The sequence below is a fragment of the Microcaecilia unicolor genome, chromosome 1 (assembly GCF_901765095.1).
Source record: "Microcaecilia unicolor chromosome 1, aMicUni1.1, whole genome shotgun sequence".
NCBI classification, from domain to species: Eukaryota; Metazoa; Chordata; class Amphibia; order Gymnophiona; family Siphonopidae; genus Microcaecilia; species Microcaecilia unicolor.
The window spans coordinates 540,637,388-540,664,651 of record NC_044031.1 but is presented as its reverse complement, the minus strand read 5'-3'; the positions used below and the strand labels follow the sequence as shown (position 1 = coordinate 540,664,651).

At 41.8% G+C, this 27,264-nt stretch overlaps 1 protein-coding gene across 8 annotated transcripts; it reads left to right on the top strand.

The window, feature by feature from the left end:
- The first annotated feature begins 7,727 nt into the window (after positions 1–7,727).
- Positions 7,728–26,336, top strand: LOC115478890 (RNA-binding protein 12B-like). 8 transcript variants are annotated; one of them, XM_030216547.1, is made up of 4 exons: positions 7,728–7,768; positions 11,000–11,110; positions 23,305–23,347; positions 23,949–26,336. In XM_030216547.1, the coding sequence occupies exon 4, from the start codon at positions 23,974–23,976 to the stop codon at positions 26,020–26,022; it is 2,049 nt and encodes a 682-aa protein (XP_030072407.1). In that variant the 5' UTR covers positions 7,728–7,768; positions 11,000–11,110; positions 23,305–23,347; positions 23,949–23,973; the 3' UTR covers positions 26,023–26,336. The 8 variants fall into 8 exon arrangements, with proteins under 8 accessions (XP_030072407.1, XP_030072399.1, XP_030072421.1 ...); XM_030216539.1 differs by having other exon boundaries at positions 7,737–7,799; XM_030216561.1 differs by lacking the exon at positions 7,728–7,768 and adding an exon at positions 7,774–7,821.
- The last annotated feature ends 928 nt before the right edge of the window (positions 26,337–27,264 follow it).

Here is a 27,264-nt window from a genome sequence, read left to right as displayed (position 1 = left end):
ACAGCGACGCGAACCCCGAACAAGGCAAGTAGCTCGGAGGGACGGAGGGAGGGGTCCCCTTGCTAGCGCCCGTTTCATTGCGCTCAGAAACGGGCATTTTTTCCTATTTAATAATAAAAATGGAGTGGTGGACACATACCTAATTTGAAACCTTCTGAAAAGAGCAACTCTAAAAACGGAAAACCTAAAAATATGAATGTAATCAAACACTAAATATATCAAACCAGCAATGATAAAAGATCATAATAATGAAAAATTAAAAAATAAGAAGTAAAAACAAAAATAAATAGCAATATGAATAAGATTATGCAATAAAAGGTTACTCACTTGTGGTGTATAATAGATTGGAAAAAAAACAGCTCATACAGCAGATGCCTAACATGACTATATTTTTAGGTTTTCCGTTTTTACAGTTGCTTCATCTGAATCCCATGGCGTACCGCAATATTCTGCAGAATACAGCATGCCAGAATAATCTGTATAACTTTTCTCGGGGATTAGAGTAGTGCACCACCAGAAATATGTAGGCAGCGGAACCTGCTCTTCAGGACACCAAAGGTACACTCGATAATATTCCTAGTTCTGACATGCGAGGCATTATAACGTTCCTCCTTGGGGGAACATGGCACAGGTGTCAAAAGCCAAGGCTTGCAGCCATATCCGGCATCCCCTACAAAAAAACAATGCATATATATTTATTATCAATGTTCCCTATTGCTGGTATATGCCAGGCCCATCACTACTTTTGCAACCCTCCGGCTTCCAAAAGTACAGGAATAGAGAGTTTTTATTTCTTTTACATCACAACCCATCGCACCCGTCCCCCTCATACGTTTGCTCTACCATCCCCCTCAACAATGCCCCCTACACCTGTTTTTGCGGACATGGAGTGGGGGACGTCGCACAGTGGTGCAGTCAAGCTACTCACCCAAAAATCAGCCTTCACCATATGTGCCATTGGCCAAATTGCGGCCTATGTCTGAGTTGGACAAAATAAATGAGTCATGGCAGCTCCCCGGGAACCTCACAACAGCGTCCATGATCCTCAGCCTGATGTCACAAATAGCCTGTACATTCATGGAGTAGGCCGAATTCCTGTTGCGGTACACCGATTCTGTTTTTGATGGCGGGACCAATGGGACATGGGTGCAATCAATGGCCCCCAAAACATTGTGAAAGCCACCTATACTGAAGAATTGCACCTTTAACTCCTGCAATTGTACCTCGCTCCGCGGGAAACGGATATAGTCCCTGCAACATGCAGTTAAGGCATTCAAAACCACTTTTAGATGCTTTGAAAATGTTGATTGCTCCACACCACAGCAAGCCCCAACCACGTGCTGGAAAGAACCCGTTGCCAGGAACTGCAATGTGCACAGTACTTTAACCAGTCCAGGGACAGCATGTGATCGCGCAGTGCAGGAATCAATGTCTAATTTTATCTTGGCATAAAGTTCTAAAATAGCCTCCCTATTCAAACGGTACATATTGACGATCTCCGTATCAGACATTTCCTCCAACGACACCCTTGTGCTGTATACACGCCGATGGTATACACGCTGCTGAGGTAGCGGCCTGAAGACCTGCTGGCGGTCAACCCCCGCCCTCGCTGGAGGGTCTCCCTCCTACACTCCTACCTGCGCTTCTGCAAGAATGCAATAGCAGGCAAGCACTACTGATATACCACCATCACACATCGCTACAAAGAAAAATTGACAAAAGCAGTATAAACAAATTACTCCCCAACTCGGAACAACGCGTGGTATAATTTGCCTTCCAGCTTTGCACTTCCGGCTCATGTGAAGTAAGGAAGAGGAAAAAAGTTTTTTTTTTTTGCTCTGATGGGACCTGCGCCACAAGAATGCCAGCTAGGACCTGGCGTTATTCTGCGGCGCAGTTTTTCGGCATAGCGCTGTTCAACACCTCTGTTCATGAGGCGCTAGTTTTCGATCATCCAGGAATGCGAAATGACCTTATTTACATGAGATTGACTACATTTAAATGTCATGTATGCAAGTGCCTGGCGCGCTTGCAGTTTATGGCGGTAATGTTGATCATCGCACGTTGCAAAAACGGCGCTAATGGGCTTGCGCGCTCGCATTGATTTTTGATCATCTGCCCATAAGTGAGGGTGGAAATAGGGTTAAAAAGATGATAAGTAATGCCACACTGGGAAAAGACCAAGGGTCCACTGAGCCCAGCATCCTGTCCACGACAGCGGCCAATCCAGGCCAAGGGCACCTGGTGAGCTTCTCAAACGTACAAACATTCTATACATGTTATTCCTGGAATTGTAGATTTTTCCCAAGTCCATTTAGTAGTGGTTTATGGACTTGTTCTTTAGGAAACCGCCTAACCCCTTTTTAAACTCTGCTAAGCTAACCGCCTTCACCACGTTCTCCGGCAACGAATTCCAGATTTTCTCTGATTTGTTTTAAATTTACTACACTGTAGTTTCATCGCATGCCCCCTAGTCTTAGTATTTTTGGAAAGCATGAACAGACGCTTCACATCCACCTGTTCCACACCACTCATTATTTTATATACCTCTATCATGTCTTCCCTCAGCCGTCTCTTCTCCAAGCTGAAAAGCCCTAGCCTCCTTAGTCTTTCTTCATAGGGAAGTCGCCCCATCCCCGCTATCATTTTAGTCGCCCTTCGCTGCACCTTTTCCAATTCTACTATATCTTTCTTGATACGGCAACCAGAATTGAACACAATACTCAAGGTGCGGTCGCACCATGGAGCGATACAACGGGATCATAACATCCTCACACCTGTTTTCCACACCTTTCTTAATAATACCCAACATTCTATTTGCTTTCCGAGCCGCAGAAGGTTTCAGTGTATTATCGACGACAACACCCAGATCCCTTTCTTGGTCCATAACTCCTAACGTGGAAACTTGCATGACGTAGCTATAATTCGGGTTCTTTTTTCCCACATGCATCACCTTGCACTTGCTCACATTAAACGTCATCTGCCATTTAGCTGCCCAGTCTCCCAGTCTCGTGAGGTCCTTCTGTAATTTTTCACAATCCTGTTGCTAGTTAACGACTTTTAATAACTTTGTGTGATCAGCAAATTTAATTACCTTGCTAGTTACTCCCATCTCTAAATCATTTATAAATATATTAAAAAGCAGCAGTCCTGGCACAGACCCCTGAGGAACCCCACTAACTACCCTTCTCCATTGTGAATACTGCCCATTTAACCCCACTCCCTGTTTCCTATCCTTCAACCAGTTTTTAATCCACAATAGGACATTTCCTCCTATCCCATGACCCTCCAATTTCCTATGTAGCCTTTCATGAGGTACCTTGTCAAACGCCTTTTGAAAATCATACACGATATTAACCAGCTCCCCTTTGTCCACATGTTTGTTTACTCCTTCAAAGAATTGAAGTAAATTGGTCAGGCAAGATTTCCCCACACAAAAGCCGTGCTGACTTGGTCTCAGTAATCCATGTCCTCGGATGTGCTCTGTAATTTTGTTTTTGATAATAGCCTCTACCATTTTCCCCAGCACCGACGTCAGACTCACCGGTAAAAGAGAGGCAATTGGATATGGGGTACAGAAGAATGGATTGGAGGCAAGGGAAGGAAGGAGAGACAGGGATGGAACTGGGGCTGGTGAGGGGGTGAGAGGTAGTAGAGAGCAGATGAGTACAAAAGATGGAAATGGGGGACTGAGGAGGGGAATAGGAAATTTGTAAAAAAGAAAGACAAAGGGGGCAATGAGATTGCTGGAGAGGAGATGAGAGGGAGATGGGAAAAGCTGGTAGGTAGGTGAGAGGTGAAATGGAAACGAGACTAGAGGGTGATAGGAAGAATGAGGGTAAACATCATATATAGGTAGATATAGAGGCAGAGAAGAGAAAAGAAACATAAAAAATAAAGCTTAGTGCCAGACAGATATAGAGAAGGAAGGGAAGAAGGACAAGAGGAGAGAGAAGAAATGGAAAGGCAGACCTGGACAAGAATTTAGGAGAAGACTGATACAAAAAGTGGAAAGATTGGGACCAACCCAATTAGAAAAAAATCCAGACAACAAAGGTAGAAAAAAATGGTTGGAATGTGTCCATTTTGAAGAATGGATATGGAGAGAGTAGTGGATGCTTGGAATGCCCTCCCGCGGGAGGTGGTGGAAATGAAAACGGTAACGGAATTCAAACATGCGTGGGATAAACATAAAGGAATCCTGCTCAGAAGGAATGGATCCTAAAGAGCTTAGACGAGATTGGGTGGCAAAGCCGGTGGCGGGAGACGGAGATGGTGCTGAGCAGACTTATACAGTCTGTGCCAGAGCCGGTGGTGGGAGGCGGGACTGGTGGTTTGGAGGCGGGGATAGTGCTGGGCAGACTTATACGGTCTGTGCGAGAACCGGTGGTGGGAGGCGGGGATAGTGCTGGGCAGACTTATACGGTCTGTTCCCTGAAAAGGACAGGTACAAATCAAGGTAAGGTATACACAAAAAGTAGCACATGTGAGTTTATCTTGTTGGGCAGACTGGATGGACCGTGCAGGTCTTTTTCTGCCGTCATCTACTATGTTACTATGTTATCAGTTTTTATATTTTAGCAGACTACAGGAGAAATGCTGGGTAAGGAGGGAGGAAGGGAGAATGAGCTGGGCTTTGGAAAAGGAAAAAAGGTCAAGGTGATGGTGTCAGGCTTAGGGAAATGGGACAGGGAAAGTGTGCTTTCCCCTTGCTAATTCATGCAAATGTGAGAGGGGGCATAATGAAAGAAATTTCCCATTGTTGGCTAATATTTGGTTTAAAAAAATTATCTATCTATATATCATCCCATTTTTTTGTGGGGGGGAGGGGGATAACCATAATATGTATGAGATGTATGTATGCAAATTAATATGCTAAAGTGCTACACCCCACCCTTTGCCCCCCCCTCAAATGAAACAAACTATGCCCATGTGTTACATGTAAGCAACAATGCTTTTTATCTGAACACATAAGTTGTGGAATTTGTTGCCAGAGGATGCAGTTAAGTCAGCTAGCACAGCCTGCTAATTTTCTTTCCTCAAGTCTTACTCAACAGGTCCCTTCCTTAAATATTTTCACACAATATTTGAATTAAGCTAGTTGTGTTCAACATTTCTCTAATGGAGTTTGGTTTGATGTTATAGATATTTTCTTCACTACTTTTTTGGTATATTGTTAATATTGTCTGTCTTCATCCCACACCTTTTTTAATTTCGTCATCGTTTTTGTCTGTACCACCTCCCTCAGGAGGGCATTCCAGGCATCGACCACCCTCTCTGTGAAAAAAAATTCCTGATATTACTCCTAAGTGTACCACTCCACAACCTCAATTCATGTCCTCTAGTTTTACCATTCTCCTTATCTGGAAAAGATTTGTTTCTATACTAATACCTTTCAAGTATATAACTATAATTACTTTCAGAGACATAGATGGTAATTCTATAATGCTATGCACTTAGGGGCCCTTTTACTAAAGGGTTGCTGTGCGGTAACAGCAACCTGGAACTACTGCTGGCCCAAGTGTGCGCCATTTCTGGCACTACAGAAAATCAGACCTGGTATTCTAGTGCAGGGTTTTTGGGGGGTAATTGGGCAGTGCATTGTGCGGCCTGGCTACCACGGGTTAACATGGAAGGCCTTACTGCCACCTGAACTGGTGGCAGTAAGTGCTTCCCTGAGATGTCCGTGTGGCAGGTGTGAACTTACTTACAAGGCCATTTCTTGTTTTGGCTTTTTTACCCACAGCAGTAAAAGGGGCCCTGGCGTGTGGCAAAAATTGACTCCGCTGCTAACACAGGGCCCCTTTTACTGCAGCTTAGTAAAAGGGCCCCTTAGCACCCATTATATAACAGCATCTTGGCAAGATTCCATTATAGAATATGTGTAAGTCAGCATTGGTGTGTCTAAAATTAAATGCCGTTAATTACGCTATCAATGACAGTTATAATTGTTAGCACCTAAGGGTGCCCTGTAGTGCACATAACTTATAGCATTCTAAAAGTTATGCTCGCACCTCAGAGAAACACCCATGACCCTCCCATTCTTCATCCATGCATGCCTCCTTGAACTTACACACTAAATTGTTACTATGTTATAAAATGACACTTAGCAGTTATGCTAATAAATGTCAATTCATGGGGCTAATCATGTGTGCAGGATGCAATTATTATTCTATATATTATGCACCCAATTGGAGCCTATCTTTAGATGCCAGTTTATAGGATTGCCCTTAATGTATTTATCCCCATGGACCTCAGAGCTACTTTAAGAAAAATGACAGAAGCTGGTGGTACCAGATAACCTAAGTAATTTAGGGGCCCTTTTACCAAGCTGTGGTAAAAGGGGGCCTGCGCTAGCGTCAGCGCGTTTTTGACATGCGCTGAGGCTCCCTTTTACTGCAGTGGGTAAAGGCTGTCTTTTTTGCTGGAAAAGAAATGGCCATGCAGTAAGTGACTCACTTGCCACGCTGCCATTTTTTTTGAGGGGGGGCACACTTACCACCCATTTAGGTGACAGCAGTGGCCTGAGGGGTCCTGGACCCCCCTCCTGACGACCCCTCTCGACCCCGTCCCCCCCTACTGACGCCTACCTACCTTTGGTTTTGCTGGCAGGGGACCCCAAACCCCGCCAGCCGACTCTTCATCCTGCAGTCAAAAAAGTCTTCGTTCTGTTGCTTGCTGACGTCCTGCACGAAGACTTTTTTGACTGCAGGATGAAGAGTCGGCTGGCGGGGATTGGGGTCCCCTGCCAGCAAAACCGAAGGTAGGCGATGGTGGGGGAGGGTTCGCGGCGGGAGGGGGGTCGAGAGGGTGGGAGGTCGTGAAAAGTGGTGGTGGGTCGGCAATGGCAGGGGGGATCAGCGGTGCCGGGGGGGGGGGCCTAAAATGTGCCCCCTCACCTCGGGCTCTGCACCCCCCTCCCACCGAAGTCTGGCTACGCCCCTGGGTGACAGTAAGGGCTCCCATGCTAAGGTAATACCGCCTGGTAAGCACTGGCGCTACAATAGAAATATGTTTGAAGTGCCAGAAATAGCGCGTGCTGAGATAGGAACTACTGCCGTGCTCCTGAGGTATCCCGGTAGTAGTTCCAGATTGGTGTGTGGCAGTAGGGTTGCTGCACACCAACCCTTTAGTAAAAGGGCCCCTTATTGAGGCACAAACTATCAGGGTTCAGAATTGTGTCCTCAAAAGTTTAAGCCTCACAAAATTAATTAGTCTATGTTGCTGCTAGCCTCTTTGTTCTGCCTACTATGGGCATTTAATTTTTCCGTTAAAGTAAGAGAATCCTTTACCACAGAATGTCCACGTTACCCAGTTCCAGGAGTCCTGGATTTCTGAAAAACCTCAATCTGATGCATTGTGGGAGTGGGGGGCCGGCTATACCGCGCTGATATCAGTGAGTATTTCTTTAGGATGCAATTTTAAATTCACCAAAAATCTTTCTCTTGGAACTGGGTAATTTTAAACTAACTTCCCTGTTCACAAAGCCGCGCGGCAATGACGACTGTCTATATCGGCATTACCGCACCGTAAACGGGGGGGGGGAGGTAAAGTTGCAACTCTGTCACAAGCAACAAAATGGCTGTTACACGCAGCAACCATTCTACGTTTGGTCGTTGGCGAACTTGGCCCTGCCGCTGCGTCACAGAGATGTGGCAATCAGTGGCGCGAAATGGCTCGGGCGCAAGCGCAGTCCCGGACATTACGTCTTGACTTCCTCGCTTAGTCGGGCGTGAGCGCCATTTTGATGCAGGTTTGAGCGGCGTGTGTGAGTGAGGACGGAGTATTTTCTGTAATCAGTATGTGAGGCTTTCCCTAGAGGTTCTTCTCACTTTTTATTTTATTGGTAGCGCCTGGCTTTGTACGTTTTTGTGGGAAGAGAAGTAGGAGGAGAGGTAGATGAAGATGGTTTTCGTCGATGGAGTGCAACCCTGGGTGTGGGCTAAATGCATGAAGAGGAACGTGGGCCCGTCTTTGGGACTCCATATTCTCCTTTTGTGTTCTCTCAGGGTAATTGTAGTACGGGCGGCGGGAAAGTTATGATGGTTCGCAATGTTGCAGATGTTTCCGTTCGCAGGCTGTAATAAGTTCCACTTTTTTTTTTTGCTTGTGTTTTAACGAAAGAATTATCGCAATTTTGAGATGCAACAAGGAAAGGCAAAAACATCGGGCTTTTGGTACAGCAGTGGAATAGGCAGGGTCTTCTGCGTTTTATTGTTGGTTGGCCATTCGGTGATACTATGCTTTGAGTTATATGTGGTGGTGTCATTTTGTAGTGATAGCCAGGGTTGCTAGGAAAGAAGGATTTAATTTTCACACATTTAAAAACCTTCACTCGAGTTCTGTCCTTCGTGATTGTTTTACAGACAACTGATTTTAAACGGGTTTTTATAGAGGAATTGCTATATCTGTGAGACTGGGCCTTCTGCTGTGGGAGTAGTAAGTAATGAGATGTTAATGCCTGACCTGGGATTTGTCTGTATGAATCGTTATCAGGCCGATTTGAACTTTTTTTTTGTTTGTTTTGTTGTTGTTTTAGCATATAACTTTATAACGTTTAATTGTTCAAGAACAGGCATTTTGTTTTCTTTCTGTTAGTATAATTTTGGTTAAAAGCCTGTCTGTATTTTAGATCGGCTGAGGTCAATATTTCAATGCTTTGTGTCTCGGAGAAAAATTAGCATTACACATATCCAATTTTTTTTCAGAGGGGGACATGCTTAGGGCTAACGGTATGGATATGTAGGGTTACCATATGGCACCAGAAAAAGGAGGACGGATTGAGCCAGCCGGGTTTTACTTCCATTGCTTTCAATTGAGCCAGCCGGGTTTTACTTCCATCACGACTAACATATTAAGTAATATGCTGGAAAATTAATGTTTTTTTCTGATTGCAACATGTAAGAATCTATTTGGACTTAGTTTTAAGAGACAGTGAAGATTGTGATTTATTAGGATGCAGATCTAGGCTACTTTATTATATGTTTTAACGTTCCTATAAGAGAGGATGCTTTCAATAGACTGGGTTTGGTCTTTTTATACTCTTGCGTATATTAAAAGTCTCTAGTTTGGTGCCTTGTTTCCTTATGTAATTAAGTATTGTGTGACAAATGTATTTTTTTAAAGTTAATTTTAGTTTCTTAACGTAAGCATTGTCTAAAGCAGTGTTCCTTGGTCTAGCCCTCGGGGGCACATCCAGCCAGTCGGGTTTTCAAGATAGCCACAGTGAACATGCATGAAATAAACTTGTATGCACTACCGCCATGGTATGCAAATCTCTCTCATGCGTATTCATTGTGGAGATTCTGAAACCTGACCAGCTAAGTGTGCCCAGAAAGTGGGTTGAGAAGCACTGGTGTGAAGGAATATTTGTGGGTAGTGAGGTGGTCCCCTCCCCCTTCAAAGAATGGAATGGATCCAGCCTCTTGTTTTTGAATAGATTATGGGCTCTTGTGAGCAGTGAGTCTGTCTGTATTTAGCACCATAAATGTCTAGTAACTAAAATACAAATAGATACAGTACATATGCTTTCAGAATCTGTTTTCATTATATTTTAGATCTATTTTATATATATTTTATATTGAAATTTATTATTGTGAATATTCTGAAAACCAGCTTAAGAGGTACTCTAGGAATACATTAAGAGGCATTGGGAAGAGGGACAGCAAATTGCTGAGGGGCTGGAGCTGTGGTTCTCAAATAAAGGATTAGTAGTAGTCCTTGGCTTGCACTCAATACAGGATACCCACAATAAATATGCATGCACTATTTTCATTGTGTGCAAATCTCATGCACATTTATTATCGGTATCCTGAAAACAGTTAGGCTAGGCCACTGAAGGAAAGTGGTTGCTAATCTATTTTCCTTTGTATACTTTTGTAATTGTTATATGGATTTTTTTAATGGATGCATTTTTATTGCAGTTGACTGATTCTTAAAGTTGCCACCTTAAAGGCAGTGGAACTATTTTAATAGGTGAGGGACGTGAGATAGGGAAGGGTCTCCCTGTTGGGTTCCATATGAGAATTTGTGTGTTGATCTACCCAAACTGCTGCTGTTTAGATTGGATGGGCCATTTTGGTCTTTCTCTGCAGTCATTTACTGTTACTATACAAGTGAATCAATGAATCTACTCCATTTGGTATTTAAACCTATCAGACTTCAGTGATACAGCCCTGTAATGAATGTTGATTTATAGTTACAGAAATTAATAATGGTTGCATTGTCCATATTTTGTTAGCTTTATAAAATAAGCTTATGACAGTACTTGTTTTTAGCCTACCATCTGAAGAGAAGGCGGCTTCTGAAATCAACATGTCATAACCGCCCCCCCCCCCCCAAAAGGGAAAATAATTTTGAAAAGTTATCCTATCAACCCCAAATGTTTAGAGCATGTTAGCTGTTTGGAGGTTCATATGCCTTCTATTCTGCATGGAACTGCTTTTTCCCTAGTCAGTGTGAAACCACTTGTATTGATAAAATACATATTTGATGCCGTTCCTATTTGGGTTTGCAGATGATAAAAGTAGGAAGTTATGGTATCCCCAGATTATTAGGCACTTTTTTCCCCCCAAAATTGACATTTTGTAAGACAACATTGTGCATATGGGAATGATCCTTTGGAATATCGTTTTGTATTTCTATTTACAACTGTAGAATCTAGAAATTGAGTGAAAGCTTTTATGCTTTATGTTCAGATCTTACATGCCTGTGAGAAAAGATGTGTTCCAGAAAAAGCTGACCTGGCCCTTAGTATTCTCTGGTACTGTTTGTTCAGCACTTACATCCCTCTGTTTGAGAGATGCTGGTTTCCAGGTTGTATTGGGTTACTAATGAATGCAAGATGCACTTGGTGGCTTTTCAGTGTTATGGCTTTTTCAGTTGTTCCTTGAGGAAGAACTGTCAGCTGTTTAGATATGCCTTTGTTTTACATTGATATTTTTTTTATTTCTTGGCAAATTTAATATTGTCATGGTAACATATATATTATGTTTTTCAGATACTGAACTTTCCTATAAATACATCTTCGGCTTGGATTCATGTTACAATTTAATTTGAATTGTAACTTGAAAAATTGATAGCTAACAGTGTCTTCACGGAAGTGCAGTTGGTAAGGTTCTAACCATCACATTGTGTATGCTTAATAAAATCCTAAGAATCTGAATTAAGATGAGGCATGCAGGGGTTCAAGAGAGCAGAAGTTCCTTCAGAGAGCAGCAGCTACGTTTTGGAAATAAAATGGATGCAAGATTTGAAGGTCTCCTCTACAAGAAATATGGCTTTTTATCATGGCATCTCATTGGTCATCATATTTAAATAGAAGCTAGCGTCTTGCTAGATAAATAAGTACCCAAAGATTAAGTACGTTCTTCATCATTTTGGGCCTGCTGTACAGTAATCCTACTCCATAAGCCATGCTGTAGTGAAAATTTTTTTTGAATATGAGATCACTTTCTAACAAGACCAGAGAGTTACATAGAAAGCAAATTTGCTTCAGTAAACTGCAAATTTTATCAGATCTTTTTATATAAATGGAATCTGTAGGAAACTACAAGGTTTTTTTACCCCCCACCCCACCCCCTTAGTGTTAGGGAATCACTTGCAAAACTAGAGATTTTGTACTCTGGCCTTTTATTTGGAAGCGGATAATAAAACATTCTTAGATGTTGGGCTGAGTTTATCTGGTCTAACAGACCAGTTCTGGGTTGCTCATGAAATGGTTTTCTAGCATTAAATGAAGGATCTGGTATTGGATACTTTGTAACTGAGGTATTTTCTTCTCTGTGGCTGGATATAATTTTATAGCTCATTCTAGTTGGAACCACAGGAATTTAGTTGCCTTTACTTTTTGTTGCAATGTAAGCATTAATGAAAAGAAACATTTCCATTTTTAATTTTTTAAACTTCTGGTGTGCCAGTACCAGAAAATGTTTTGTTAAGTTAGATGGAGTAGAGTAGTACCTTTTTAGCCTCCGATGGACACACAGACTCATGTCATGAATTTTAAGTGCAAATGGAGACTGTACATTCTATATAAAAAAAAAAAAGAGAGAATTTGATTTTAAAAAAGTACAATAATAATCTCAAGGGGGCAAAGAGATGCACCAATTGCTTTATATATGCAAAATGTGTCAAGAGGGAGACTCCCCAAACCTGCATGAGTCTTAACATGGCCTTCAAGATATCAAATGCTCTAGTCAATGTAAAACTATTCAGGGTTGGAAAAATCCTGTGCACGAAATTGCCTAGTAGCTGCACCTTGAACCAGGGTGCTGATCTGTGGCTAATGCCAAAGAGCTGCTACCAGAATTGTACCTAATGAATTGTTGCTTTGGGGCTTCTTGAAAGGAGAGAATGGGATAGGGAAGGAATGGTGTGAACCACCCAATCACTGATGAGTGTCATCTGAAGACATTTATAGAGGTTTTAGCGACCCCCCCCAAGGTTTCTCTGGGCATGTGTGGCTGTTTAGCCATATCCTTTGCTCTCAGCGGATGACTGAGACTTGCTATGTTTTGTTTTGTTTTCTGTCGGTGCTAACATCAGTGATGTTTTTTTTCTTACTGTTGCACAAGATTTTTTTATTTTGTCTTCTGGACACAAATATGCTTTACTGGATTTGACAGGATTTTTTTTTTGTTAATTTTCATTATTTCCTAGCGCTGCTGTTGGGGACCATAGTTTTTCCAGTGTTTCTGACCAGCCTTCCTGCTAGTATCCCTTTTATTTCTGTTCAGGCTTTATACTTTGTCTTTCATTTTGGTTTTGTCTGGTTTCCAAATAACATTAGAGAGCCAGGAGTTCCAAGGTATGTTTCTCCTGTTACTATATATAATTTTTTTAATGAATTTTTCTTTTTTTTATGATTTTGTGAACTGCCTTGTGGCTGTTTTAAGACAGTCTTATCACATGCCATAAACACAGACATTAGCTACAGATCATAAATACTTTTTAAGACTTTTCTATGTGCCTGGCAAGGATAATGTGCCCCTAGCAGCATTTGTTCAGAGATGTTACCAAGATCCTTTAATCTGTCTCGTATGGAAGAATTGATCCAGCTCCACCAAGTAGTGCTGAAGGTGGTGACAATGGACAAGTATCGTGGAGCCACACTGATTTTTGGTGGATCAAATGTCTAGACTGACTTTCACTCCTGAATGAGACAGAAACTATTCCAGTAGTTTACACTGAGTGTTCAGGTGAAGTTGAAGAAAACCGTTTTGAAGGCTTATCGAGAAGGCTAGCTTAACTTGCCTTGGGGCAGGAAAAACGAGTCCCTCATGTCTATGCAGTTGGAGCGAGAGACCTTCATTCCTCTCTATCTTAGCTTTCATGGTGACCAGTGCATAGGGTGTGTGCCACCCTGAGATTAGAATAGCAGGTTATCAAAAGTAGGGCTACCAGTTCCAGAACACACTGAGTTTAGAAAAACTCCACGTATGGTATTTACCGGCTTGCACTTTGGCAAAAAAAAAAAAAACCTATTTCTGCTTTTTCACATCCTTTTTGTGCTGGAATTCATTGTTCCTAGTCTGGAATGAGTCCCAGCATGAACTGGGGAATTAAAACTAGATCGGGATCACACTGTCAAGTCAACCATTCGGTCTTGTATCGAAGGACATGCTAATCTATGCTCTGTTTGCCCACCTAAGACAACATCTTATCCCCATCCCATCTATCTTTGAATCTGCTTTTGAAGACTACTTCAGGGCCCTTTGCTCACTTTGTAGCACACTCCCAAAGCAGATACGCCTGAAGAAAAACTGCATTCCATTTGCGTATTGAACAGCTTGATCCAGTTATGGGTCTCTGGAGACTCAGCTTTGAGCTTCTGGGTCACCTAGTGACCTACCAAAGGTTAGTTCTGTTGATCCTGTCTGCTTCAGATTGAAGTCCCGCTCCTAGAAATTTTCAGAGGAAGCCATGGTTAAGCCCCTGACTGCTGGACTGCATGCATTGGCAGATTTGAACTCACTTGGAGTATCCGGTGATCCCAGTAACTGCTGCCTCACCTGTATAGCTGAGTATGTTTGTTTTACCACAGGGCATGAGATTCTAAGGTTTGCGGTTGGAACCAAGCTATAGCCATGTGGTCTTAGAGAAGCCTCGTCAGAATCTCACTAATGCTTTGAGAAATGTTGGGTGTTGAAACGTAGTTTACTCTAGGAATGGTATGCTCAGAAGTCCTCTTAGTTTATATAGTGGCTCATAATCAAAACATCTCCCCTCTGACTCATGATACATGAATTGTCATATGAACTCTGTTCAAATGTTTCCTCTATATAGATGAGGCTAAAGCTTCCACCAGAAGACAATACCTCAGATTATGTTCCCATGAACTACAAGTTGGGGAAGAGCCTATGTTACCTTTGTTTGACTTCCTTAATGCTTGGATGTTTCCAAAATGTTAGTGGTAGTATTAGGCCATCCTTTCTACCAGGAAGTTTTGAAGTGGTGTGGGGAAACTCCATACTCTCCTTTAGTAAAAGGGTGGACATCTAAGTGTGATGTTCATGCAGCCATTTGAAAAAGGCAGGATTGCTGCAGTATAACATTTGTTAGTTTGGTCCTTCCCACCAAAGAGCATTGACTCTTGATACGTGCTAAGAAATACTGAAATTGGAGACCACGTTATTGTATGTCATACTAGTTGAAACTGCTGCACTGCAGGAAAGTGTGTGGGTCATTTTCTTCTGTTTCTAAAAAAAACCCAAAACTGGTGGAATCTGTTCTGTCTTAGACCTAAAGGCCTGGACACTTACCTTTTTTTTTTTTTTAATCAAGATGCCTGGCTAAGTTCTTTGCATGTGTAGTAAGCCTACAGTAGACTTCTTTCTACATGAAGATAAGTTGTGGAGATTTAGCTGCAGTACTGTATAGTGCCTTTTGGCCTCCTATCAGGTTTGTGGATATTTACAAGATGTTTGGGTGATGCAGGTGTATTCCTGGTTTACTTGGATGATTCGACATGTACGTCCCCCTGTTTGAGAGATGCTGGTTTCCAGGTTGTACTGGGTTACTAATGAATGCAGGATGCACTTGATGGCTTTTTCATTTGTTGCTTGAGAGGAAGAACTTGTCAGCTGTTCAGTTATGCCACTGGTTCTATATCTTTGCAAATTTTAATATTGTAACAGTAACATGTTTTTCAGATACTGAAGTTTCCTATCAATACATACTCTGCTTGGATTTATGTTGCAATTTAGTTTGACTTGTAACTTGAATGTATAGCTAACAAAGTGTCTTCATGGAAGTGCAGTTGGTAAGATTCTAACCATCACATTGTGTATGCTTAGTATACTAAAAATGGATGATTCGGCTAATTGAGGGCATTTTTTGTGCAAAGGTGAGCAAGTCCGTGGATGACACCATTCAGGTGCAAGAATTGTTAGGTTTTATTGGTTTTTGAGTCTAGTTTCAGCCTGAGGTTTCTGGAAATTATAAGTCTCTGACATGATTCTGACCATGTTTGGGGTTTTTTTGCCTGCCAATAGAATCACAAGCTAATAAACTTACGTGGCGGAAGTGTGATGGAATAAGCAGACATCAGTCCAGACTATATTGTGTCTATGGTTTCAGGAGTTGTGCAGTTCCCATAGCAAGTTTCCATATAATACACTTAATAAATGAGTCCCAATGAAACCAAGCCACTCATGGGTGTCAAAATACTGCGTTGACTCAAGCTTTCTAGTGCTGCACACCCAGAGTCTGTCCCTCCAGGAGAAAACTCTTTTGTGGTATTGTGACTATGTGGACAGGTCTGGGCCCTCAGTAAACACATTCACATTGTAGTTAAAGATGAGAGGAAAATTATGTACATGCAGAGAAATCTGTAATCTGTTCGCTCTTCAGGTCTGAGGTAAACATACAAAGTCACTTATAGTCACAGGTGCTTTCTTTCCTGTGGCCTGCTCCTATATGCCCATGGTACACACTTGGTCACCCCTCCACCAGGCAACCCAACCTTTTTGTATTTTCCTAGAATTCCCATGATTCCAGTTTTCATGCCCACACTGGGCACCGCTTGGCCCTGACTTCCAAGTCACATCTACTGGGTTGTAAGACAAACTTGTCCTACCTCAATCCTCTTCTGCTTTGTCACAGGGTAGTACTCTTTGCTAAAGCACTCTTCTTACCCAGGCTCTTCCCGTGTACTGAAGTCCTACTTGCCATACCCTTGGTGTTCTCTACCCTCTGCCAGTGCAAGAGACCTCCTGCCTAAGGGGCCTGTGTGATCTATTCAACCTCGAGGCATTTAACTGCAGCCTGGTTTGATCCTCGCCCCTCTGACTCAGCTTCAATCTTGACAGACTAGCACCTGCTGAACTGCATCGTTGGGGATTGCGCTTCACTATACCATCCACTCCCTCGCACATCTTAAATTAAAACATTAAACAAGCAGGTGCAAGTCACCAAAAACAACTCTAGGAGAGTAACAATATATAATGTTAAATGCACAGAATATCAGCATTAAAAATGTAAACCCCTCCCCTGCTCAATCAAGATTCAAAAGACCCAAAATATTCTGCATAAGGCCAAGTTTTCAGTTGTTGGTCATTTAATCAGGCACTCTTCAATTCCACTGGAAGCTTATTCCAAAGAACTGGTACAGCACCTGAAAAACACTGCTTGAGTCCTTAATGTAAAATCCGTAGACTATGGAATTTGCAAATCATGTACATCTTTAGTGCAAAATGGTCTCAAGTTGTTTTTTTCAAATATGGGGATGACTTTAAACACCAAACTCAAAACTTTAAAAAGAATTCTAGATGCCACTGGTAACTAATGAAAATTTTAGAGTAAAGGGAGGAAATGCATTGTCCTTTCCCATAACTTGTATGTAAACCTGGACAGACCCAGATACAAAGCATTACAATAATCCAGGTGACTCGACACAGTCGCCTAGACCACTTATGAAAATCCTGGGAAATATAGGTGTTATTGCAGCAGCATTCTCGACTTAGCCCATGCCCTGCTCACCACACTATCAATCTGGGTCTCCAGGGAGGAAAGAAGGACCCCCAGTGTCCTCACCTTCATGATTTTCACAGGAATGTCCGAACAAGTAACCATAGCTAGGTGGCTTCCCAGGTGGAATAGAATGACCTTTCCATAAGATCTCTTAGCAAATGCTCACTTAAAAAAATAGTTACATACCAATTATGGACAGTCCCTGCTCCAATTGGTTCTTAATAGCCTGAACAGATCCAGAGTAGGGCATAAACTGCACATAATCCCCATCATCCACATACATATAAGGATCAAACCCAGGGGACCTAATCACCCTCACCAGCAAGTGAATATATACATTAAAGGTAAGAGTGGGGAATCCCCGAGGCACCCTTTCTAGTCACAGAAATATCTGCAACTCCCCATTTTCCACCCAAACTTTTAAATGACCTCCAGTAAAAAAAAGGTGTTCAGCCACTGCATTGCCAACCCCCTCACACCTCTTTATCCTCGTAAAATAGCCTACCGTGATCTATTGTGTCAAAAGTGGTTGTGTAAGGTCCAACAGGATCAAAAAGCCTGTATCTTTCTGATAGTCATCTACACAGGTTCTCCAATAAAAGTCAACACAGTTTCTGTACTGTAGGTGGGACAAAATGCCAATTGCTCCATATCCAAACCCTGCACTTCTCCAGATAATCTGTAGCTGAGAAGTAACAAATCTTCACCATTTTAGATACCATTGACATATTTGAAATAGGTCAATTCCAAAACCACTGTCACAATTTTTGAATGATTTGAGTACTTATAGACCTAGCAGAGCCTGGTTCCGTGGAGTAGGAACTACCACTGTCTTTAAAGGGCTAGTAATCATAGTTTTTTATAAAACCCAGCTCCTTAGCCATTTCAGCAGCCAGACAAGACATGGGTCTACCCTACTACTATTTTATGCAAACCTGCCCAACATATTTTCCAATACTACATTGGTAATAGGTACAAAACAACTTGTCCAGCACATGATATAAGGGCCATACACTGTTCTAAAGACTTTCAAATATAGTTGGCAGTCAATATATCCTAGTCTTGACAGACATTCAGGTGGGTATATGTTTCTTGGGCAGCTAGGAAGGAACAGGATCTTTTCTGTTAGGAAGCAGTCAGTTTGTTGAGCTGAGTTATGCCTCTTTTTGTTTTCTCCTAAACGTTGTATACCTTGGGTGGGAGTGTATTTTGTTCTTCAATGTATCTTGTTTTTTGAAGGAAATGTGATTTCCATCTGAATGGCTGTGTTTACAGGTGTTCTCTGAACATTGGGACATAGCTGCTTATATGCACTATCCATCTTTTCCTTCTTAAGTTTATTAGCTTGAGATATCAGGTATGCTTTAGGGACACAAACTGCCACACATGCCTAGGGGGATCTTTTGATTACTAGAATGGTTTGGAAACATGTTCCATGTTGACATCGGATGTCGCCCATCACTGTGATAGGTAATTGATTTCTGTGTTTTAAAGAATACTTGAGAGAGAGATGCAGATTCACGTAAGGCAACCAAATCATGCAGGGGAAATTTTTCTCTGGTTCTAAAAAAAATTCAGGCAATGCAGTGCAAAAAAGTACAAGATCTCTAGTTGGTCACTTTATTTTCTTGCAAGGTTTTGGACTTGAAGCCATTTTTCTCTTCTGACCTTTACTGGTGTTGTCATCATAGTGCAGGGAATATTGCCATATGAGCTGTGTCTGCAGTAAATTCTGAACCACTATCTTTTTAAAGAATTCGTTTCAACCCATTCGGAGTTGAAAAGAGTTGTTAGGGTCTGGGAATGTCAGGTGGCAAAATAACTCCCTGAAAGTCTAATGGAACAAGACAGATTTTTCATGTGAGAAACTGATGAAACAAAAGAGCCAGAGTTCAAAAATGGATCAGATTTGGACTGTGAGGATATCTGAGAAATACTTCCCTTCCCCCATCTTGCCAATAGAAATGGCTTATTGCATTTCTGAAGATCCAGCTTCTGCTACATAGAAACTTACATACAGTGAAACTTCCTGTTCTCTGCTCCCCCCTCCAAACACAGATACCCTCCAGTTACTCATACTCAAACTACTATCCTTGAAATTAAATCCACGTACCCATGCCCCACAAAATTACCCATCAATTCCTACTTCTAAAATTACCTCTATCTGCCCTGTTTCCTTTGTCAGTGAGGCGGACAGATGTGCGTGGCGGGGTTGGAAAGAATTACATAAATTGCTTGCTTTCCCCACTTGTGTATATTGGTGCAAACCATTGTTGTTTTTTTTAATCCCCCGACTCATTTGTTCACATATTCCCTAGACCTCTTGTTGGAGAGTGCATCATGTATCATTTTAATAATGTCTTCATTTGTGCCAGTAGTTTCTAAAGTAGTAATCCCAGTTGTCATATTCTGACCTTTAAAAATTGTGCTTTTAATTAGAAATGAGGTCTTGGCAATAGTTTGGTCAGCTCCAAGAACTTTGAAGTCTTCATACTAAGTTTTCCTGCTGAAAATTATATTTAAATGACTTTTTAGTTGTAGGCAGCTGTCCCCAAATTTTGCTCTAGGAATTTGGATTATATAGATGTATTGGTGCTTAACTGGATTGAAGAATATTGGTTGCATTCTATGTATTTCATGATCTAGAATTAAGTCCATCTTCCATAGTGTCCCACAGATCAATCCAGAGACTTGTGGGTTATGTCCCTTTGCCAGCAGGTGGAGCTAGAGAACTTGAGGTTTACTGTATGGTCATGTGCAGCCACCTTAATCTCAGTATTCTCTGTATATAGCAGGTGAATGGTCATAACCGTGCAGCACTGGATTGCTAAACTCCTGGTCTGGTCCCCCAGGTCTGTTAAAGTTTTTGTTTGAGGTGGCCCAGGCTTAGGGTCTACATTTACTCCTGGTGGTGCCATGTTCTTCCCTTCCTCCCCAAATCGGTCTCCTAGTCTACCTTGAGGTACCTTGACTGAGATTGCTCCAGCTCCCTCTCCTGCCTCTTATTATATCTCACCCTGCTCATCTTAGCGCAGCGGGTTCATGCCGGTTTATAGACTTGGCTGTGATGTGAGGAGATCAAACTTGCCTCTGGTAGCAAATTCATGAAGGGGGATGAGTATTTTTATGATGGTGCTGGTGGCGTCTTTTCAGTGCAGCTCCCAGTGTGGGAACCGGGGAGCAGCATCGGGCATTTGTTCCCACTGTTCTGCATAGGCCTGCCAACCTATGTACCACTGGATGCCTCTGGGCGGCCTGAAACCGGGGAGTGTAGTGTTTTCCCAGTCCATTCTGGCAGGTGGCAGTGGAGTTTCTTTGGTGTGTGTGCCTGCAGGCGCCAACTTTTCCGCTGTGTGGTGCTGGCCATTCTGAAACTGTGGGGGAGCGGGGGTAGATTCCCCCCCCCCCCCTTTTTTTTTTTGCTCTAGATTTGGTGCCTTTACGGAGTACGGCCTTTCTGATGAAGAGGCCTGAGGGACTCACCCCTTCCTGTCAGAAGACTCCAGTGGGAGTTGGGTCTCCCGCAGCTTCCCAATTGGCTGCAGAACTGGGGACCATGAGACTGGTCTGTGGCAACCCCCAACGGAATGACTGCAGATTGGCAAGTAATGTGCACCCTCTTGCAGTTGAGCACTAAGAATATTTCTGTCTGGATTTACTTTTGCTTAGTACCCTCATCAAGGTGGTTTATGGTTTGTGTGCAACATGAAGGGAAAGAGGGATCCGGATTAGGGAAGGTCCTCATCTAGGTTTTTCACTCTTACCTTTCTCAGAGCATGGTAGTACAGATAGTGTTCAGTTTAGTCAGGCTTAGTGCTGTTGATTCCTCCATGTTTCTGGGAGAAATGTTACATTTTGAATTAATTTCTGAAGCTAGTGCATTCCTCCCATGTTTCTCTTGGTCTCCATGGTAATTCTGTACCCTCTGTGCTGATATGGTGGCATTTTCTCCAGGTGTAGTGTTTACATTAAAATAGTTTTATTCTGGAAAGTGGCTGGCTTTCAACCTGAAGGTCACATGTTCAAGGCTAAACCATCCATCATATTAGAGGCTGTGGATTTAGCCCTGTTTCCAGTGAGGCATTTTTTTTATCTCACTGCTTGCTTTGCCATGCAGTTCATTGCATGACTGAACAGTTATCATTACACTACTGTACTAAAGGTTAACTCTGCTCCCTTTTTGTACACTGATATTAGCCAAGCTATTGCATACTAGCTCCCGCCACCACGGTATCCGCAGCATCACCAGTGGCTCTAATTGCTTCTGTCGCAATTTTACACCTCATTATATGGGACAGCTAACGTTTATTACGGAGCTACTTCAGTGTAGAGAGAGCTTAATAGTTTAATCAACCAGCTGAGCACAGAGAGATGGTTGCTGGGTCATGTCCCACTGCAGCTTGCTAGGTACAAACAGCCATATTCTGCTACACCATATAGTTCTGGTTCTCAGTCACACGTGTTAGCTCCTTCCACAAACCCCACAATTCCCAGCAGCACACACTTTCCAGCATGTCAACTTCCCTGAAATTAATGACTTTAGCTTCTACCTTGGGCACATGTCGGTCCTTCGCAGGTGGAGTGTGCCTGTGCTCACATGCACACTCCGCTGATTGTCGCATGCCGTTTCCCTTCTCTCCAAAAGGCATTGTAGACCCTATATAATGCAGGTGTTCATATCCAAGGTATTGACTGTTAAGAGAATCCATGTTATATCAGCAGTTTTTTCATTAGGTTTGTGATGCCATTGTCTCACCCCCTCCCCCCCCCCCCAAAAAAAAAAAAAAATCTGCACTATTCAATGAGCGAAATACAAAACACATGTAACTTCCTCACCATATTGTAAAAAGGCAGGACAACACAGGAACTATGATATGATCGTACTGGACAATAGACAATCTTCAACAATATAACCTGTATTTGTTACCAACCAACATGGCAAACGCCATTTCATAGTAGATGATGACAGCAGAAAAAGACCTGCATGGTCCATCCAGTCTGCCCAACAAGATAAACTCATATGTGCTACTTTTTGTGTATACCTTACCTTGATTTGTACCTGTCCTTTTCAGGGCACAGACCGTATAAGTCTGCCCAGCACTATCCCCGCCTCCCACCACTGACTCTAGCACAGACTGTATAAGTCTGCCCAGCACCATCCCTGCCTCCCGCCACGGCTCTGCCACCCAATCTCTGCTACGCTCCTTAGGATCCATTCCTTCTGAACAAGATTCCTTTATGTTTATCCCACGCATGTTTGAATTCCGTTACCGTTTTCATTTCCACCACCTCGGTACTATGTAAGCCACATTGAGCCTGCAAATAGGTGGGAAAATGTGGGGTACAAATGTAACAAATCACTGGCTAGATGAAAAGCTCGTCAATAATGCTGTGACCATTGTCCTGAGCTGTCCAGTTTCCTTGATGTATAGAAACTGCATAGATTTTAAGATGTGGGATATAAATATTTTAAATACGGGTTTTTACAGCTGTCAGGTCTGTAGAAAAAAAGTCAAATAGTGGGTTAGAATTCACTGCTTATGGAAGGAGTCACATTGCAGTGTGACCTCATACTATTGCAACAGTGCACTGGTGAAGGAATAGAAGGAAACACAGCTTTTAAGGAAAAGACTTACAGGAAGAATAAAGTGATGAATAAATGAAAATTATGCATATTTATGTTCACCTGGACTAAATCATGATGCCAGGACCTAACATCTTGAATAAGCATCTTGGGATACTTTTTGCAAATACTGTGTGTAAAGTTTTTGGTTTGCATCTTTTTATCATTAGACAAAAGCCACCTCTGAAGTTGTGTGGGTCTTTAATAATGAATGTCATCTCCATTTTTTGTAAAGTCTGTTTTAGCAGTATTTGGAACATTTTAGAGCATTTTACATACAGTTCTAACCTAGTATAGTTCCTGAACTTGCTGCAGCATTCAGGGATTGGGATTTTGTCACGTTTTTGAATAGGCAGAAATCTTGACATTGGTGAAAGTTTTTTGTTTTGTGAAGAATCTGAGTGCAAAACTTGGAAGGGGAAAAGGTTGACTAGTCAACAAGAACATAAAATGTAGAACAAGGTTTCATTCTGTTCAAAAGTTCATTCAGATAAAATTTCATTGCAAGATATTCTTCAAAATTTCATTTTATTATCTTGCTTTCCTCATAGAGCAGGTAAAAGCACAAAAATAGGTGGAGTTGCAGTTCATTGCAGAGTTTATTTTGCTTTGTTTTGTAGTAGCTGCTGGTGCTGGCTTACTGGAGTGTTGGCTACATTATACAAGAAAATATAGGCTTTGACATTAATATTTTCAATTTCTTTTCACAGTTAAATTGGTTTTACAGGATTATCAGGTCTTCAAACAAACAAGGTAAGCTTTTGAAAGCTTAATTGCTCCTTGATATCAACGAAAATGTTTATGGCCCACCAGTTATGATGGAGCAGAGATGTCATTTCATTGTTCATACGGCTGCTGGTTGAATCCTGCGAGTACAGGAAAGCAGAAAATATTCTAAAAAAAAACTGTTGTGCTACATTGATGCCCAGAATGGGTTAATTTGTAGACAGTTATGCTGCCTTAATATGAAATGATTTGGGGCAAATATGGTTATTTTCTGAAAGGTTGTTAAACCAAGTTTTATGGATAATTTAAAAATGTGCTCAACACTCTTCAAAATGGACTTTCCTGATTGATCAGCCTCTAACCATTCACTGAATGCTTGTTGCACATGGCATTCTTTGACAAAGAGCTTGGTGATAATTTAAATGGAAGCCCTTTCCCTTTTGATGGGGTAAATTCAGTTTCTGTACTAAAGACTGTTCAAGGAGGTAAAATGAATGTCTACCGTCTCTTCCTCCATTTAGAATAAACTTGTCATATGCTTAATCCTTTTAAGCAAGGTGTAAATGTTAAGATGTGATGATGGATGAGTACTAAAGATTTGATATCACATGTATCTTTTTGTCTGCAGGCGATTACTGTTGGTTGAGCTCAGAATGGCTGTAGTCATCCGTTTACAGGGGCTTCCTCTTGTTGCGGGATCTGCGGATATTCGCCATTTCTTTTCAGGATTGAATATTTCTAATGGAGGTGTTCATATAATTGGTGGAGAACTTGGGGAGGCATTTATTATATTTGCAACAGATGATGATGCCAGACTTGCAATGCGACGTTCAGGAGGGTTTATCAAGCAGTCTAGGATACAGCTGCAGCTCAGCAGCAAGTCCGAAATGCAGAGCACCATTGAAATGCGTTGGAAAAGAGATGAGCATGGAGGAAGAGAACCAATGCCTGCACCAAGACATTATGGATCAAATATCCAAGGTCCTACAGGAGATGGAAATTTTTCAAATGCAGTTCCACCAATGAAAAGAGGGATGAATAAACCTGGTTATATTCCTTCAGACAGACCAGATCATAATGCTGGCTTTAATAGTGGAATAAGACATGATACAGATATGCCCAAACCATATTATAATCAAGGAAGAAGAGAGGTGCAGCCATTTGATTCAGATGACCTTTATTTGTTTTTACACGGAATGCCTTATTCAGCAACTGACGAGGAAGTGAGAGCATTTTTTCATGGCTTGCATGTGGATGGAGTTATCTTCTTACAGCATCAAAGTGGTCCCAACGTTGGTCGTAACAATGGTGATGGTTTGGTTAAATTTGCTACACGCAAAGATGCTTTGGATGGACTTAGACGTAACAAAGAGTACATGGGTACGAGGTTTATTGAACTTTCACAGGCCACTAAAGAACAGTGGAAAGAAAGTGGTGGTTTTGTAGCAGAGGATGTGGGTCCTCATATGCGAAGTGGAGAGCGATATAAAAACAGGCCCCGGTCAAGATCTCCAAGAAATGAAAGGCCACGGTCTCGTTCACCTCACAGTCAAGAATTGTATGTACACATAAGAAACCTGTCTTACAGTGTTGAGAAGAGAGACATAAAATTGTTTTTTCAATCTTTAGAGGTGTCAGATAATCAAATAAAATTTTTATATGACAACCATAACAACAGAACAAGAGATGGTTTTGTTCTGTTTAAGAATGAGAGAGATTATCACATTGCTTTGAGTCTTCACAAGGAGATTCTTAACAATCGTACAGTTTATATCTATCCCATCGCTGTAAATGCAATGTTGGAGCTAATTGAATCTAACGGAAATAAAGAACTTACCCTACGAGATCAACCTGGTGAAGAGGATATGGCAGACAACGGTTTTCAAGATGCTCCTATGGGGCCCAGATTATACTTGTATATAAGGAACTTCCCCTTTGATGTGACAAAAATTGAAGTTCAGAAGTTCTTTGTAGGGTTTTCTCTAAATGATGATGATATTTGCTTGCTTTATGATGATAAAGGAGTTGGTCTTGGAGAAGCACTTGTGAAGTTTCCCACTGAAGAGCTTGCAGCACATGCTGAAAACTTAAATCGTCGGAGGTTCTTGGGAACTGAGGTTTTATTACAGCGAATTTCACAGGAGCAGGTACGGGAATTTGGCATAAATGCTTTTCCGGGAGAACACCGTGACAGAATGCCAGATCAGCCACCATTCTATGGTATGGATCGAGTTCCCCGGCCAGGCAATGCACGTGGACCACCAATGCAGCCATTTAGAGGTCCAGGTGATTTCAGACATGGTCCAGAAGAATTTACAGGCCCTCCAAAAAATTTCAGAGGTCCACCACCTCCTCGTATGGGTTTTGGTAGTAATAGGTTTGATCCACGAAACAATGGGCGTGAAGGCTATCCTGAAAGAAGATTTAGGCCTGATTATGGTGTTGCTGGTGGTAATTCTGGTGGACCTGCAGTAATTCAGCTGAAGAATATGCCTTTTACAACAACTGTGAATGAAATTTTGGATTTTTTCTATGGCTATCGGGTGATACCAGATTCTGTTTCAATTCGGTATAATGAAGGTGGGCTTCCAACTGGCATTGCCACAGTTGCTATTGAAAACTATAATGAAGCAATGGCTGCTGTCGCAGAACTAAATGACAGACCAGTTGGTCCACGTAAAGTAAAATTAAGCTTGATCTAAGTACATGGAAAGATGCTGAATAAAAATGTGTAAAATACATTGCATTGGTGTGTAAAAATGCACATCTGTTTATGTAGTTAACCAAAAGGATTCTGTAGAACTGCAGTCAATAATTGCTTCAGATTTCTGTAAACAAAGCAAGCTGTAAATGTTTGTTTTGCCCCTTTTTTTGTTACAAATTTGTGGAAGGTTTTTGTTGCATTTTAGAATTACTAGTTTAGTTTTGTTAGTCATAGTGTTTCATTGGTAATGTTCACACTGAGTTTGTTAAGACCGTTAGATGTGAATAAATGAAATCCTGTAGTTGTACCATGTTTTTAGGGTCTTTTCAGTGGTGATTGCCATAAGGTAGGTGTGCATTAGTGAGAATGTGGAAGAATGTATGGTGATGTTGAAGATGGGAGTAAATGTGAAACTGAAAACATGAGCTTGTGTCTGATCTGAGGTCTCAGTGGCTAAACTGAATCCTTCATTATAATAAGGCAACTGAAATAAGTCCTTATCCTGATACCCTAAGCATTATGCTGGTTTCTGGTTGTAGATCCTGTTCAATTTACTCCAGTGCTTTCAACAGCTGTTACAGTGCTTGAAAAAGCCATATGAAATCCCTTGCAAATTGCCACATGAAGTCCCTTGCACATTTCCAGTTACATAGATGACCACTATCTTAATCTTTTAAAGATTTGGAAGCTTAAATTACTCAGGGTTTTAAAACTCTTACATTTCTGGTATGATCTTGTAGTATGTGTCCTTGTGTGATTTATGCCTGTATGTTCTGCACTCCAGAAGATTGATTGGAAAAATAAGACATGCTACTTGAGACATTTTAGGCTGAGAACTGGGTGTAGAGACCTAATTGTCTTCTGCCAAATGGGCTAAAACTTCTACTGCTGCTAACTTGGTTGCTATTCTCTTTAGGATAAGATGAAACTTGGGGAGTCTGGAAAGCACTTGTATGTCCTCTGAATCTGAGGGTCTGAGATAATAGGATCAGAACACTGTCTTTTAAAGAAAGTGAGGTGGTGTCTAGAAGGGATTGGTGTAGCTGTAGCAAGAATATGGTTTTTGAGTGGTTGCAAATTTTTTTTCTTGGTTTAGGTGGGGCTGGGGCTGTTTCAGAGGTGCTGTTCACACCTCCTTGGGAAGGGGGTAGGGGAAGAAGTAGATACATTGTGCAGTGGTGATGCATAGTGACTGGATTTAAGTCCTATGGTTGCAGGATTCTGGAAGATGTTTTGGTCC